At 41.0% G+C, this 15,043-nt stretch overlaps 2 protein-coding genes across 7 annotated transcripts in view; one reads left to right on the top strand and one right to left on the bottom strand.

Moving 5' to 3' along the window:
• Positions 1 to 15,043, bottom strand: part of LOC100442896 (histone H3.1) — a 37,537-nt gene that overhangs the window by 5,469 nt on the left and 17,025 nt on the right. The window contains exons 1-4 of one of the 6 annotated variants that reach the window (XR_655124.4): positions 10,997 to 11,273; positions 8,557 to 8,663; positions 8,120 to 8,268; positions 7,818 to 7,979 (exon numbers count right to left, since the gene is read on the bottom strand). Coding sequence is in view for 2 of the 6 variants with exons in the window: in XM_009241504.4 (XP_009239779.1) it covers positions 9,738 to 10,148 (411 nt within the window). In the remaining 4 variants the exon portion in view is untranslated. Of the gene's footprint in view, positions 1 to 7,817; positions 7,980 to 8,119; positions 10,406 to 10,996; positions 11,274 to 15,043 lie in introns of those variants that run through there. The other 5 variants (XR_655123.4, XR_008526083.2, XR_008526082.2 and 2 more) reach the window with 5 other exon arrangements.
• H1-3 (H1.3 linker histone, cluster member) lies at positions 282 to 3,341 on the top strand. The gene has a single exon (XM_002816526.5). The coding sequence runs from the start codon at positions 347 to 349 to the stop codon at positions 1,010 to 1,012; it is 666 nt and encodes a 221-aa protein (XP_002816572.4). The 5' UTR covers positions 282 to 346; the 3' UTR covers positions 1,013 to 3,341.

Here is a 15,043-nt window from a genome sequence, read left to right as displayed (position 1 = left end):
GAAGTTTGAAAGAGAGTTGGGGGAATAAGAAAAGTTTCAAGATGCCAGTTTTAAAACTATGCACAGAAAAAAAGGCAGGAATGAAGCCCGAATTCTCTCGGATCAGTTTCCCCCAAATCTCTAATTATTTCATGCCCAGATTTCTTATATTTTTACTCTTTTTTAAGGGGCAACAAACACAGCAGCGCGGTAGATACGAGGAGTCCTTTTCCAGCAGCGCCGCGCATGGAGCAAGGAACCAATCATCACTCAGCGTCTCTCTATATAAACCCTCAGCCTCCCTCGTAGAGGATATGCTGTTCTGACAGTTTGTGATTACTTTTGTCTTTTCTGGCAATACAAAAACATGTCGGAGACTGCTCCAGTTGCTCCTACCACTCCTGCACCCGTAGAAAAAACACCTGTGAAGAAAAAGGCGAAGAAAGCAGGGGCAACTGCTGGGAAACGCAAAGTATCCGGACCCCCAGTGTCTGAGCTTATCACCAAGGCGGTGGCAGCTTCCAAGGAGCGCAGCGGCGTTTCTCTGGCCGCGCTTAAGAAAGCGCTTGCGGCTGCCGGCTACGATGTAGAAAAAAACAACAGCCGCATCAAGCTTGGCCTCAAAAGCTTGGTGAGCAAAGGTACTCTGGTGCAGACCAAAGGTACCGGTGCTTCTGGTTCCTTCAAACTCAACAAGAAAGCGGCTTCGGGGGAAGGCAAACCCAAGGCCAAAAAGGCTGGCGCAGCCAAGTCTAAGAAGCCTGCTGGGGCAGCCAAGAAGCCCAAGAAGGTGAGTGGCGCCGCTACCCCGAAGAAAAGTATCAGAAAGACTTCCAAGAAGGCAAAGAAGCCAGCAACCGCTCCTGGGACCAAGAAAGTGGCAAAGAGTGCGAAAAAGGTGAAAACACCCCAGCCAAAAAAAGCTGCCAAGAGTCCAGCTAAGGCCAAAGCCCCTAAGCCCAAGGCAGCTAAGCCTAAGTCGGGGAAGCCGAAGGTTACAAAGGCAAAGAAGGCAGCTCCGAAGAAAAAGTGAAACTGGCGGGACGTTCCGCTTTGAAAATTTAAACGGCTCTTTTCAGAGCCACCCACAGGTCTCAGTCAAAAGAGCTGAAGCTTTTTTGGGGGGGGCGGGGGAAGTGGGGTGGAGAGGGGTGCGGGTGTTGCGGTGTTGTGCGGCCACGGTCTATCCCAGTCATGCCGGTTGGGGGTCAGTAATTCACAGCTCCCAGCATCCTGGGCGGGAGGATCCTCCCGCCTCAGTCTCAGCCAGTCACCGGAGTAGCTAGGGCTACTTGAGCCACCAAGTCCTACTTTTTCTTCAAATTCCCGCGGTGGTGTGTGATTGGCCGGCTGATTTTTCTTAAAGCGTGGCGCTTAAAAGTGGCCCTGAAAAAATTTTATTTATGGCACAAGGATATGGTGTAAATGCTTTAGTTTACTTTAGCATTGAGGTGACTTCTTGGGCACAGCCCGTCCTGGTTGTGAGCAATACGTGGCATGCCCAAGGTGCCTGCGGTCCACGATCTTGTGCAGTTAGTCGTTGAGAATGGCCAACTGCAGGTGGCGCCCGATGTCTTTTGGCAGGCCTTTGATAAGCCTTAGCGCTGGGATATCGGCCCTCAGGTACTGTACTTGGAAATAGGCAGTGTGGGGGCTGCACTGCCTGACGAGGTGGCTCGCCTGTAATCCCAGCATTTTGGGAGGCCGAGACGGGCGCATCACGAGGTCAGGAGTTTGAGGCCAGCCTGAAGAACATGGTGAAGCCCCATCTCTACTAAAGAAAATACAAAAATCAGGCGTGGTGCCGCGCGCCTATAATTCCAGCTACTTGGGGGCTGAGGCAGAAGAATCACTTGAACCCGGGAGGCGGAAGTTGTAAGCCGAGATCGCGCCACTGCACTCCAGCCTGGGCGATAGAGCGAGACTCCGTCTCAAAATAAAAAGTGTGGCCATTGTCTTTTTCTGTCAGTGGCCAGCGTCTCCAGGACTTATTTTCCCAGGGGCTCTCTTGCTTGTTCATTTATTTCTGCCTACTCTTAACCTCCTAGCACTGCCGCCAGGTAACACTAGCATGCTGGCCCAACCCGCTCGGAGTAGCTGTCTTTGCGGAGGACGCGGTGTATTAGCCCTACTGGCAACTGTAGGCCCGCGTGGCAAAGCAGGTCTTGCTTTTGGCGCGAGTTTGGTCTTGCTTCCCGCGTCCAGGTAACGTTAGAAAAAAAGGCAGTTCTTGTGTTAAGCCAATCGGAGGGATAGTGGATAGTTCATTATAGTCTCTGGCTCAGTTTTGTAAAACTTGCTTTTTCTATTGGTTTGCAGAGCCTGCTGAATTAACCAATCAAAACGTATTCTTAGATTTTTATTTGCGTGGATTTTCCGAGAGAAAATTTTTCACCAATCAGGTTGCAATATTAAAAGTTGTGTATGCTGGGCCGTAGTCGAAAAGCCTGTTTTTTTTCCACCTCCCCCTCAGATGGAATACTCCAAATGGAATTCTCTTTTTGGAGACTACTCACCTTGTCATTCTGCGTCAATCTGCACAAGTATTGCTACCACCCTGATGCTGAGAGAGAGTAAAAAGTATGAAAGGAACCTCTGTCAGCTTATAATCTACTTCCTTTCCCAAATTGCTTTCTCACAGATTGAGCTGAACCAGGGAGCTAGAGTTAGCTATCCAATACATATTTGGTGATTAGATAAGAAATAGAGAGGGAAAAATAAATGAAAAAACTTGGAGAAGGGAGGAAGAAGCCTGAAATTGGGGTTAGCAGGACAAATAAATGGGCTATAGGAAGTTGGGCTGACTTGGATGTACTACTGTTTCCATTGTATTTGGCAGGCTGAGGTTATTTTCTGTTTGTTTTGTTTTTGATTTTAGAAAAGCCCACTTAATAGTACAGAGAAATCTCGACAAAATCTGATTTCTACAGATGTTTATGGGACTCTAGATGGGAAAAAATTACATTTTCACAAATCCTAAATGCAATTTGCTTATTTCCTTTGTGAGTACAGGCAGCTAATCACTGGATTTCACATCAATGATAATCATAGATATTTTCATATCACTTTGTACTTATTACAGGTGTCTTGAAATACTTTACACTAATTGTGAACCTTTCAAGCCAACATTATACTTGCTGCTAGATCTTATTATTTGATGTGTAACTAAAGCACATATACAGAGTTTAAGAAAAAAAATTTAGTGTCACTACCTTTCTTACCCTGTATACTTTTTTAAAAACATGGTTTTGAGAAGGCGTCTATAGACTTTCCAGAATCTCCAGAATACATAGCACAAAACAAGTCATGAACTCTTGAACAAGTTTGCAGTGGGACCAAATACCATAAATCCCTCATGATTATAATACCTCTTAATCTTACTTCTTTGTTTACATTCTGCTTATTAGTTAATATTTTATTATATTTTACATTATTATTTGCCTCCCTCCCCACAAAGAAAAGGATGTAGCCTGTGATATCTTTCCAGTTATAAGCAGGAGTTTAATTTTTTGGGAACCACGGCTACATGACACAATTTCTTCTTTGTAGAGAAAGCCAAAATACCTCCCTGTATGAGAGTGGCTTGATTGAGAAGGGGATCTGAATAAATGGGAGGATTTGAAGTATTTATTCAAAATAATCTTTTTGAAAATGAGTGAAAAATACAGGTATGTAGGGGTGAGCAAAACTTCACCCTCTGAAAGTTCACTGAAAATTAACGGAAAAAAGGCAGATTAATAGAAAAGTCAAACTTCATCATAGGTTTATGTGACATGGGAACCTTCACAATGAAGGCCCAGAGGTACAGGGGAACCTGTCCATTTTTATGCTTAGGTTCAACGAAGTACCAACTGCCATGTAGAACTGTGATTGGATAAAAAGGGTGTCATCTAATGCTAATAGACTGGGGAAACATAGCAAGGCCTCTGTGTCTAGACTCTTCTTGGCCTCTGGCAAGATTCTTTCCTTCTGGGTATTCCTTCCTCATTCTAGAGGACCCTCTCTGGAATGAGGGAGGGTCTTATGACCTACAGCCAAACAACGTAAGACATATACTTTCTTATGGCTAGCTTTTACACAGAAAGGAGGGGGAAAAGTTACCGTAAGACTTTTAGGTTTTATGGCTGGCTTTGAAGAAAAAGGGGTTCTAGTTTCAGTAACCACCTTGGGGAAGAGGGATTCTAGTTATTATGTGTAGCCTCAACAGAGGATGAGAGGCCAAAGGATAGCAGGAGGTCACTTCTGCTTCTAAGGACTTCGTTTTGGGGTATTATTTTCCAATTCCCAATGGGGAGAAGAGATCTGGGAGGTCTTTAGTACCCAGAATGACAAGATTTAGGCTTTTGATGAAAAGTGATAAGGAATAAGAGAATTAGTTGGGGAATGTGGCATTTCTCAAGAGCAGTCCAAATGACTATAACATACCTCTAGTTTCTTACTGTTACAAAGCACTTACTTAACTGCCTCACTTGGGCAGTTACAATGCATTTATATCAGGTATAGCTAAAATGCTTGATTTACTGTTAAGAAACTTGGGGCTTAGAAAGGTGAAATGGCAAGAAATGACCATTTGCTGTCAGTAAATGGTGGACCTAGGTCTCAAACAAGTTTCTTGATTCCTAGAATCATTCTTACGCTGCTTCAATTCTGTTACATCAACTGGAAAAGGAGTGGTATTTTCCAGTTCCTTTTTAGGCTCATTGAGAAATAAGCAGAATTTATGTATTTCTATTTCTGGCCCCTTGTGAAGTATCCATTTCATAATGTGTTTGGAATGCAAGAGAAGCAATTAAATGTGATGATTCAATCAATGATCTTCCAGAGTTGCTCTGATTTATATAAATTCATATTCATATTCATTTGCCACAGAGGACATGCACTTGTTTTCAAGGAAATCTGAACTTGTTTAAATATTTTTCCATATCTTAAAATTTTGGTAGCAGTTATAATGAATATCTTGAAATTGGTAAAGAAAACTAACAGTGTCTTAGCATGGAAGTTGTGAAGGGCATTTTCAAATTATCTTAGCTGTTGGAGAGTACTTATGTGTATGGCATAGGTCTGACACAAAAGTAATTTTTAGGATCAACCTGAAGTCACTACTTTAACTGGAGGACGCAGATTTTCATGGAATTGTGGGGAGGCCTCAATCATCCCTGTTACACAGTCACTAAATCAGGTTGATTTTTAAAGAATCCTCAATAATTCTGACATATTCTTCCGTCTACATTCTCTCTTCATTCTATCATAGCTGGGATTATTCCAATGCTTACTAACCATTTCCCTAATTTCTCTAGCCTCCAATTTCTAAATTCTTAACTATTTATTTATTTATTTATTTATTTATTTATTTATTTTTTGAGACAGAGTCTTGCCCTGTTGCCCAGGCTGGAGTGCAGTGGCTCGATCTCAGCTCACTGCAGCCTCCGCCTTCTGGGTTCCAGTGATTCTCTTGTCTCAGTCTCCCGGGTAGCTGGGATTACAGTCGCACGCTACCATACCTGGCTAATTTGTTTTTGTATTTTTAGTAGAGAGGGGGTTTCACCATGTTGTTCAGGCTGGTCTCAAACTCCTGACCTCAGGTGATTTGTCCACCTCGGCCTCTCAAAGTGCTAGGATTACAGGTGTCAGCCACCTGCCCGGCCCATTTTCAAAAACAAAAACCAAATATGCCTTATGAAAAAGGTCACTGGCTTCTCATAGTTTCAAGGGAAAGCCCTGTAACATCTTAGCCCCTTTTCATAACTGTCTGCTGGCACTCACAGACACTAATAACAATGTAACCTTTCTATTTCTTCTTCTTTATTATTATTATTATTTTTTTTTTTACAACTTTGTTCAGGAACAATTCCCTGTGAGAATCTTTCTAATACTTCCAATTCCTTCTGAAATTACATCTCCATGCAAAAATCCCTCTAATTCAAAACGTAAACTTATCTCTGAAAATGTGCTTTCATGACATTTAATAGTTGAGAACAATTATTATCAATAGAAAAATTTTAATGCATCTGTTATTTTCTCCCATTAACTAAACTGAACTCTAGAGCATTTGTCTTATTTTCCACTACTCTAGGGGCGCGCATGTGTGTGTGTGTATATGTGTGTGTGTGTGTGTGTGTGTGTGTGTGTGTGTCTGAATTAAAAAATTCCATCGATTGGGTTACATTATTGTCAGATACTCATCAAATTCAGTGGTTTCATTTTCTGTTTTCCTGTGTGGGAAAACAAGAGTAACAAATTTCTCTGCCCCTTACATGACCCTTGTTTCCATGGCCTGATTTACAGACTACCTTATCTTCGGAAGTATACCATTTTATATATATACAATTTTTAGTGGGGGCAACTACAAAACAAAAACAAATAAAAAAAATTCACCTTTGCCTTGCAAATTCCAAAATGTTACGTATCAATATTTACTGTTGGCAGGTCGAGTAGGGAGAGTATGGACAAATAATAAAATGGGATTTCTGAATTGTCTTGAGTTTTAGCTATTATCTTTATAATATGAAGAAGCTACTGGTTATTCAGAGATTACATACTTGTTTTATTTTAATTATAAGTACTTGCAGGCAACTATGTAACTGTGAAATGGATATATACTATATAGTGTGCCAACAAGTACGTAGAAAATATGATCTTACACATGAGTCAGATTTGAGATTGTCCCCAAATAAAATCACAATTTATTTTAAAGACATCTGGTATTATTTACTACTATCTCAGTGTATGCCTTTGAAAAAAGTTGCCTGTGTATATGTGGTTAAATCAAGGCTATTATTTGAATAGTATGCAGAAAGGCTAAAATTTGTCAGTGTTAATGTCATATTTTACTGTATGTACATCAGTTACATTTCTGTGCAATTTGCAGTACTAATTATAGTATAATAGAACTTCACAATCATATAAGACCCTGTAAAGTTCATTTTATTATTATTATTATTGTTATTTGAGATGGAGTCTCTCCCTGTCACCCATTCTGCAGTGCAGTGGGGCGATCTCAGCTCACTGCAACCTCTGCCTCCTAGGTTCAAAGATTCTTCTGCCTCAGCCTCCTGAGTAGCTGGGATTACAGGTGTCCACCACCACACCCAGCTAATTTTTGTATTTTTAGTAGAGATGGTGTTTCACCATGTTGGCCAGGCTGGTATTATTATTTTTTTAAGATGGAATGTTGCTTTGTTACCCAGCCTAGAGTGGAGTGGCGTAGTCTCAGTTCACTGCAGCCTCTGCCTCCTAGGTTTAAGTGATTCTCCTTGCCTCAGCCTCCCAAGTAGCTGGGATTACAGGCACGTGCCACCACGCCCGGCTAATTTTTGTATTTTTTTAGTAGAGACAGGGTTTAGCCATGTTGGCGAAGCTGGTCTTGAACTCCTGACCTTAGGTGATCTGCCTGCCTTGGCCTCCCAAAGTGCTGGGATTACAGGCATGAGCCACCCTGCCTGGCCTAAGACCCTGTAAATTTTAAAACATCCATTTATTTTATTGTATATGAAAAATTTAAACATGTTAGTAGCTCTTCCAGGTGATAAAGCCCTCAGGAATAACTGATGAGGATGCTGCTGAGGCTGTTTATTTAAAACAGTAATGCCTAGTGGGGAAAGTTTTGGCTCCAGCACTATCTGAAATTTTCTTAGTTTCAGTTTTTAAATGTGTTTTAGATAATAGATAACTATTGAACTTACATTTTTGGAGGCTTCATAAAATACTGCATGACTTCTGGCCCATTGCAGGCACTCAATAAGTGTGGATTTTTCCTATTTAGAAAAACTATATATTAAAATTATATAAACTTTATCTAGTCTTTTATTTTTGTAAATAGGAATGCACTCAATGGTAAATTCTGTTCAGTAATCTTTTATTTTAAATCTCAACTTGACTAAATTTCCAGAGGCTTTGTTTTAGGCAAATGACCATGTTAGATGTTCTGGTGGATTTAATGATATAAAAAGATGCATTCTGTGCCCACCAAGTCCAAGTCCTCACGTACTGAAGTCCAACAGCTGTAAGAGAAATACAGGTTAAAACTTGAGCTAGAATCTTAAAGAAAGTACAGGTTACAGGAAACAACATTCGAATAGAGAATGCTTCTATCCAGCATAATAGGATGTTCGCTATGTTACACATATCTGACAGTAGTTACCTTAATTATGGATAGTTATGCTGTTTTCCTCATGCACTGAATCTCCAATTCACAAGACCCACGTCTTCATGTCTGACAGGCTTCCATGAACAAAAATTTCTTCCATAAATCTCCAGGACTTCTTACTGTGGCTACCTTGGCCTGCAGAGCTATTTACAGCTTTGTCACTATTAATTTTACCACATGACTAACCTCTTTCCTTAGTGCAAGTTGCGGGAAAAGAGCACATTAAAAAAAGTTAATAGAAATTTCTCAATGATAGTTAAAAATACTCCACCCCATTTCATAACTGAGGAATTTGCTGAAATGTTTAAATAAACAAAATTCTTCCAAATAGCATGTAGTATCCCATATAGTACATACACCCTTCTGTATTTCCAAATAACAGCCTGTATGATTTCGGAACAGAATTCCTTATTTTCCTCCCCTTCACCTACCAGTTTCGAAGCTGTGCCTTTGTATGGAAAGGAAAGGCAGAATATTTTCTGTAAGAACTTTGAAGCCGTCCAAGGATTTTCATGTTTTGTTGATAAATATGGGATACCTTTAATGAGATTTGATTAAGACAGGGTATTTACTAAAGGTGAAAAGTTCTTTTAAGATATCAGCCGGAAGGCCGGGCGAGGTGGCTCATGCCTGTAATCCCAGCTACTCGGAAGGCTGAGGCAGGAGAATCGCTTGAACCCGGGAGGCGGAGGTTGCGGTGAGCCGAGATCGCGCCAGTGCACTCCAGCCTGGGCAACAAGGGCGAAACTCCGTCTCAAAATAAATAAATAAATAAATAAATAAATAAATAAATAAATAAATGAAAAAAGAAAAGAAAAGAAAAAAGCAAAGAAAAGATATCAGCTGGAAAGTTGAAAAGGCTTATGATTTCTGCATTTTCCTTTCGCACTCAGGTCTGTCTGAGAGGCACCCATCTGCACCTTCGTTGCTTTGACTCCTGCAGTTTAGAACCTAAGCAAGGCTGTCAAGTCTGCAAGAGCTGTGTGTTAATGCCACGGGTCTAGGTGTTCCAGCTAATAACCTTAGCTTTAGACCAGTATCAGGCGCACAGAGAGGGTAACCTTGACCGCACCCAAGGCGCCGACCGTCGCCGGCAAGTAGCTGGGTCTCAAAACACTTGTGGAGTAAGGCAGCCTGATGCAGACGAAAAGCGCTGGCCCCTCGGGCAAGGCCAAATAAATATCAGGGAAAGGCAAATCCAAGGCGTTGAAAGCCTATGCGGTTAAGACCTAAAATGCAGGCCACCACTTGAAAGAGTTAAGAGCCAGAAAACAAGAGGGTGGGTTAAGCAGGGAACAATTAAGTGGCCAGGAGTTGGAAAACGAGAACAAATACGAAAAAGAAGCAGAGGGCCATAACAGCAAAACAAAGCCAGCTAAACAAATGGAGAACGGCGTAGGGAGCCCCAGCCCCAGGCGAAATCTGAGGAAGCGCTTAAATTTGGAAATTTAAATGAAGCATTGAGGGGACTGAATGCCACTATTTCAAGTGTCTATTTGGATCAGTGCAGTTTAGTGGTCTAACGCGTCTCAAAAGATTACAGCTTTTTTCACGGACAAAGTGGTTGGCTCTGAAAAGAGCCTTTGGATTTAAGGTTTGCACTCAGAACAATTTACGCCCTCTCCCCACGAATGCGGCGGGCAAGCTGGATGTCCTTAGGCATGATAGTCACGCGCTTGGCATGGATAGCGCACAGGTTGGTGTCCTCGAAAAGCCCCACCAAGTAGGCCTCGCAGGCCTCCTGCAGCGCCATCACCGCGGAACTCTGGAAGCGCAGGTCGGTCTTGAAGTCCTGAGCGATTTCTCGCACCAGGCGCTGAAACGGCAGCTTCCGGATTAGAAGCTCGGTGGACTTCTGGTAACGACGGATCTCGCGCAGAGCCACGGTACCAGGGCGGTAGCGATGGGGCTTCTTCACGCCGCCCGTGGCCGGAGCGCTCTTGCGAGCTGCCTTAGTGGCCAGCTGCTTGCGCGGTGCTTTACCGCCTGTGGATTTACGAGCCGTCTGCTTAGTACGCGCCATAGCTCATCTGCAAAGTAAGTGAGTTAGGAAAAGTGGTTTGCCCCTCTATTTATATAGGAACAGAATCACTCTGATTGGATTGTGGACAATCCGTGTTAGTGATCGGTTGCTAAATTCCGGAAGTGGTCGTAGAGATTCACGATTGGTGTATTTTTTCAGTGCAAGATTCTGATTGGTAAATTTGGATAGAGAACTGGCTCTTTTAAACAACTCGTTTTTTGTTACAGGTTTCTTTGATGTTTCACATAGAGCATGACCTGCAAAGACATTGATCATTTAATAGACTGATCTATTATCCTGCTTAGCTATAAAAAATCGAATGTGTTTGCATTAGAAAGTGCTTTAGAATTTCTTTTCAAAAATCTCCGGTGCTTTTTTCTGCTTCATTTTCCTTAAGTTTTTCCCTTCCCTATTCACTCATTTAAAATCCGTTGTCTAAGTATCTCTCAATGATTCCTCGTTTCATTATAGAGTACATAGCTAATTCACTCAAACAAAGTTTTCTAAGATACACTGTTTAAGCATAAGGAACTTTGTTTCATTTGTGTTATAGCAAAATTCTAACATCCTGGAATCCCTACCTCTAATATCGGGTTTGACTCAAAGAATTTAACGCTATTATTTCGTTTTGTTGAAATTAAAACGTCCAGACATAATGGCAAGACTCATCAAAAAAAGTATTTTCAATATAAAATCTTGAAAAAGATGGCGGCGAAGAGAGTCTTAGAACGTTGTTTCTTTATAAGACAACAATGGCGCAGTTTCTCCGGATCCCTGCGGGAGAGAGCTGAGGTGCACCGAACAATTTAAGACACATCCAACAGAACTTTTATAAGAACTGGACTCACCCAAATCACAGGACTTCTTAACTTGGTTTTCGCTTCCAAACTCAACAGCTCCCAATTACTTTGAAAAGGTAACAAATGTTTACTGGAAAAGACTCTTAAGGAATGACATTATAGCCTAACAGTATTGTAAATTAACCTATCGGATTCCCTGTAAGGTGTTCTTTTCCTAGCCAATAAAAAGAGCAGTTTGGGAATTCCTAATTTACATACTTTTAATCTATTGGCTACTTTGGTTCAGGCAGAGTTTAGATTTACAAGTTCGCGTTTGTGTAAGCGTACTATAAATATTTCAGAGAGGGATAGTGCGCGTGCGTGCCTGTTGCAAGGTCTAGTTCCTTTTTGTTTTTCTTTCCCAGTAGGTTTTCTTTCTCATTGGAAAACTATTTTGTAAAGTGTAGTAGCAGGTTCGCAATGACGCTGGCATGTAGTCCAAGGCGATTGACATCATGAATATGCTGGAGCCCCCGTCCTCCAGGGAGGGGAGACGGCTAAACCAAATTTATCTCTGCCCGCAAATGCCCGCGGATGTCTGCAAGCTGGAGGGGGGAGGAGACAAAGGATGCTTTGTGCATTCCTGCTCATCCCCTGAATTCTGTTAAATCTTCCCTATTTTAGGGCATTCATCAAAATTCAGCTAACCACAGGACTGATACAATTGCACCTTTCAAGTTAGTGTCTATTTTGCAAATTTGAATTATCTTAGGACTCGTGGGCAAGTCTTGACTGAAATTACACATTGTCGTGCGTTTCAATCTCACATCTGAAATATATATGAGTCCCTTGCTTCTCCTTTTCAGAAAAAGAAAATTCTGTACACTTTAGATCAAGGTAAAACGGTTAGGTATATTGGCAAAATTGTTTAATAGGAAACAAGGAAAGAACTGAAATCCTTTTGTACAATATGATCACGTATTTGTGGGCTGGGCTGTTTGTTAATGAGAGGTATGCCCTCTCTGTGCTTTTCCTCTCCACACTCCCTACATCTCATCTTCTGAGGCCCAAGACCTGTTTATTGATATTATCTTCTGTTTTCTCATTTTCATTTTAGTTTTTTCATTTCTATTATTAGAATGTTAATATCTACATCTAAAAAATGTTTCCAAAATCAAAAGATAAACTTTAGGTCACAGTCAGTGAGAACCATTTAGGAAATTCCATCTTTATGCCCCATAGTTTTATTTCCTCCCCAGTGTTCTTAAATCTGTCAATCCGGTGTTTTGCCATCGGAACCTACCTTCAGTTCCTTTCATAATCCTCATCTCTAAATATGTGTAAAGCTTTATTTTAGAAGTCAGTGCAAAATTTACATAATTACATAAGAACTTAGCAGCTCACTTGTATTAATCAGTAATTTCCATCACTATCTCCATACCTGAGCACAATTTCCCGTAGGATCTGCGTTATGTGGTAAAACAGTCAGAAACCAGTTGTGGCTACTGAGCATTTGAAATGTGGTTGTTGCTGCTGAAGACTGACTTTCTTTTTTTCGAGAAGGAGTCTTGCTCTGTCACTCAGGATGGAGTGCAGTGGGGTGATCTCAGCTCACTGTTAGCTCCACCTCCTGAGTTTAAGAGATTCTCCTGCCTCAGTCTCCAGAGTAGTTGGAGTTACAGGTGCTTGTCACCACGCCCGGCTTATTTTTTGTGGGGGGGGTGGAGGTATTTTTAGTAGAAACGGGGTTTCACCATGTTGGCTAGGCTGGGCTCGATTTCCTGACCTTAAGTAATCCATCCATCTCGGCCTCCCAAAGTGCTGGGATTACAGCCGTGAGCCACTGTGCCTGGCCTGAATTTTTATTTTACTTAATTTTCATTATTTTAATTCAAAGGTTGATACTTCAGTTATTGGAAAATGTTAGATATGTTTTAAACAGATATATGATTTTAATTTTTCAGCACTGAAGTTTATGAAATCAAAATGAAATTCCATTTATTGCCAACAAAAATGTAATATGAAATTGAATAGGATGTCCCTCATATTTAGAAGACTTAAGATTTAAAAAAGAATGTGAAATATTGCATTAATAATGTTTTTATATTGACTATATTTTGAAATAATGATTTTGTATTTTGTTTTAAATGCAATAATTATTAAAATTCTTTTACCTGCTTATTAATTTTTAAAATGTGCTTACTGGAAAATTCAAAATTACATATGCGGCTTGCATTATTCTTTTTTATTTTTTATTTTTTTTTGAGGCAGAGTCTCGCTCTGTCACCCAGGCTGCAGTGCAGTGCTGCCGTCCTAGCTTACTGCAACCTCTGCCTCTCCGGTTCCAGCGATTTTCCTGCCTCAGCCTCCGGAGTAGCTGGGATTACAGGCAGCAGCCACCACACCCAGCTAATTTTGGTATTTTTAGTAGAGATGGGGGGTGGGTTTCACCATTTTGGCCAGGCTGATCTTGAACTCCTGACCTCAGGCAATCCACCTGCCTTGGCCTCCCAAAGTGCTGGGATTACAAGCGTGAGCCACCGCATCTGGCCGTGGCTTGCATTATTCTTTATAGATAGCATTGTTCCAGGATTCTTCATTTCTCTCCTCTCTTCCTTGATTCTTTACCATATCTTGACAGCATAGGCCTTGAAACAATGAGGACATTCAATATATTTCTATGAACCCAGTTATAGCATCTGGACTTTATTTACAGTAAATCAATATCTATATTTATATCTACATCTATATGTCTATACAGTTGTGTTAGGGAACTAAGGGGGCTTGTTAAACCATTACTCAACGACGCAAGAGGAGGTGGGCAACTAGCAAAATTATTGATGTTTGAATTTTTCGATAGCAAAATATCAGTAAGTGGACAGTATTTGAAATTCTTTTAGCCAGGCACAGTGGCTCAGTCCTATAATGCCAGTGACCCAGGAGGCTGAGTTAGGAGGATTGCTTGAGGCTAGGAATTTGAGGCTGCAGTGAGTCATAATTGTGACACTGCAACCCAGTCTGGGCAACAGAGCAAGACCCAAAAATGAAAAAAACAAAACAAAAAAAGAAGTGTTATATGAATATTTTTCCCTCGATCATATGTTTTTGAGGGACAGCCTCTACAACTGCTAATTCTGGTGTTTAAAAAAAGGGGAAGAGAAATCACTGTGGAAGCACAATGCCATTTCATGAAAAGAAGAAAGTCCAGAAAATAATTTGCTATTCCTGGAAGCTACATAAACTCCAAGAAAAACTCAGATGAGAACATCAGGTCAATTACTTTGAAGTCTAAAAAGAATACAAAGTTAAAGTGTTTATTATTTTATAGGAGCCAAGGCGAGCCCTGAAGCTTTGCTGAAAGATTAGCTTGCAAAAGGCAGATTAATTGGAGAAAAGTTACACAAATTTATTAATGTGTTCAAGGGAGCCTTTAGGATGAAAACAAAGATACAGGAAAAATTGTCCACTTTTATGCTTAGGTTCAACAACATATGGATAACCTTGTAGAAATTTGATTGGATGAAAAGGGTATGATGAAACGTTAATAAACCGAGTGGAGAAACCCAGCAAGGCCTGTTTGTCTAGACTCTTCTTGGCCTCTGTCAACTGAAGAATGAGAAGGTTCATACATTTGCAAAGGAGCTTTATTTCTCAAAGAGTTGCAGCCTGCAAGGTGGCCATTCTGACAGGCTGGGAAGGGTAGCTTTGGTTTGCTGAGAGACAGGCACTGGGAGGGAAGCAGGGAGGGATAAAACAGGAATTTTTGAGGAATGGGTTGGTGAAATATACATAATCAACAGGTTATAGGAGGGGCTATGAATATTCATGAAGGAGACCCAAGCACATGTGTATTAGGTTTACATGTATGTAAGATATCTCCCATGATCATTTTGGGGTGAAGATTTAACATGTAAATGAGTTATAATTAGGTCCTATATATAAAACTGAAATGTAGGGCAGAAGTCCATGATCTGCATTCTCAGGAGACTGGTCACAACCAGTTGTGGGCCTGCAGTCATTTATCAAGAAACTCTATGGTCCTTAATATCTGTCTTGTCTGGACCACCATGGAGGGTGGAAGGGGCCAGATAAAGTAAGTAAAGGGGCTTTCCGGTG

Source organism: Pongo abelii, chromosome 5 (assembly GCF_028885655.2).
Source record: "Pongo abelii isolate AG06213 chromosome 5, NHGRI_mPonAbe1-v2.0_pri, whole genome shotgun sequence".
Taxonomy (NCBI): Eukaryota; Metazoa; Chordata; class Mammalia; order Primates; family Hominidae; genus Pongo; species Pongo abelii.
Note: the sequence above shows the minus strand (reverse complement) of the source record. Positions and strands in the feature narration are given on the sequence as shown.

What these genes read in the sequence shown, in the direction of transcription:
- H1-3 (XM_002816526.5), top strand. Translation starts at nt 347, where the DNA reads ATGTCGGAGACTGCTCCAGTTGCTCCTACCACTCCTGCACCCGTAGAA.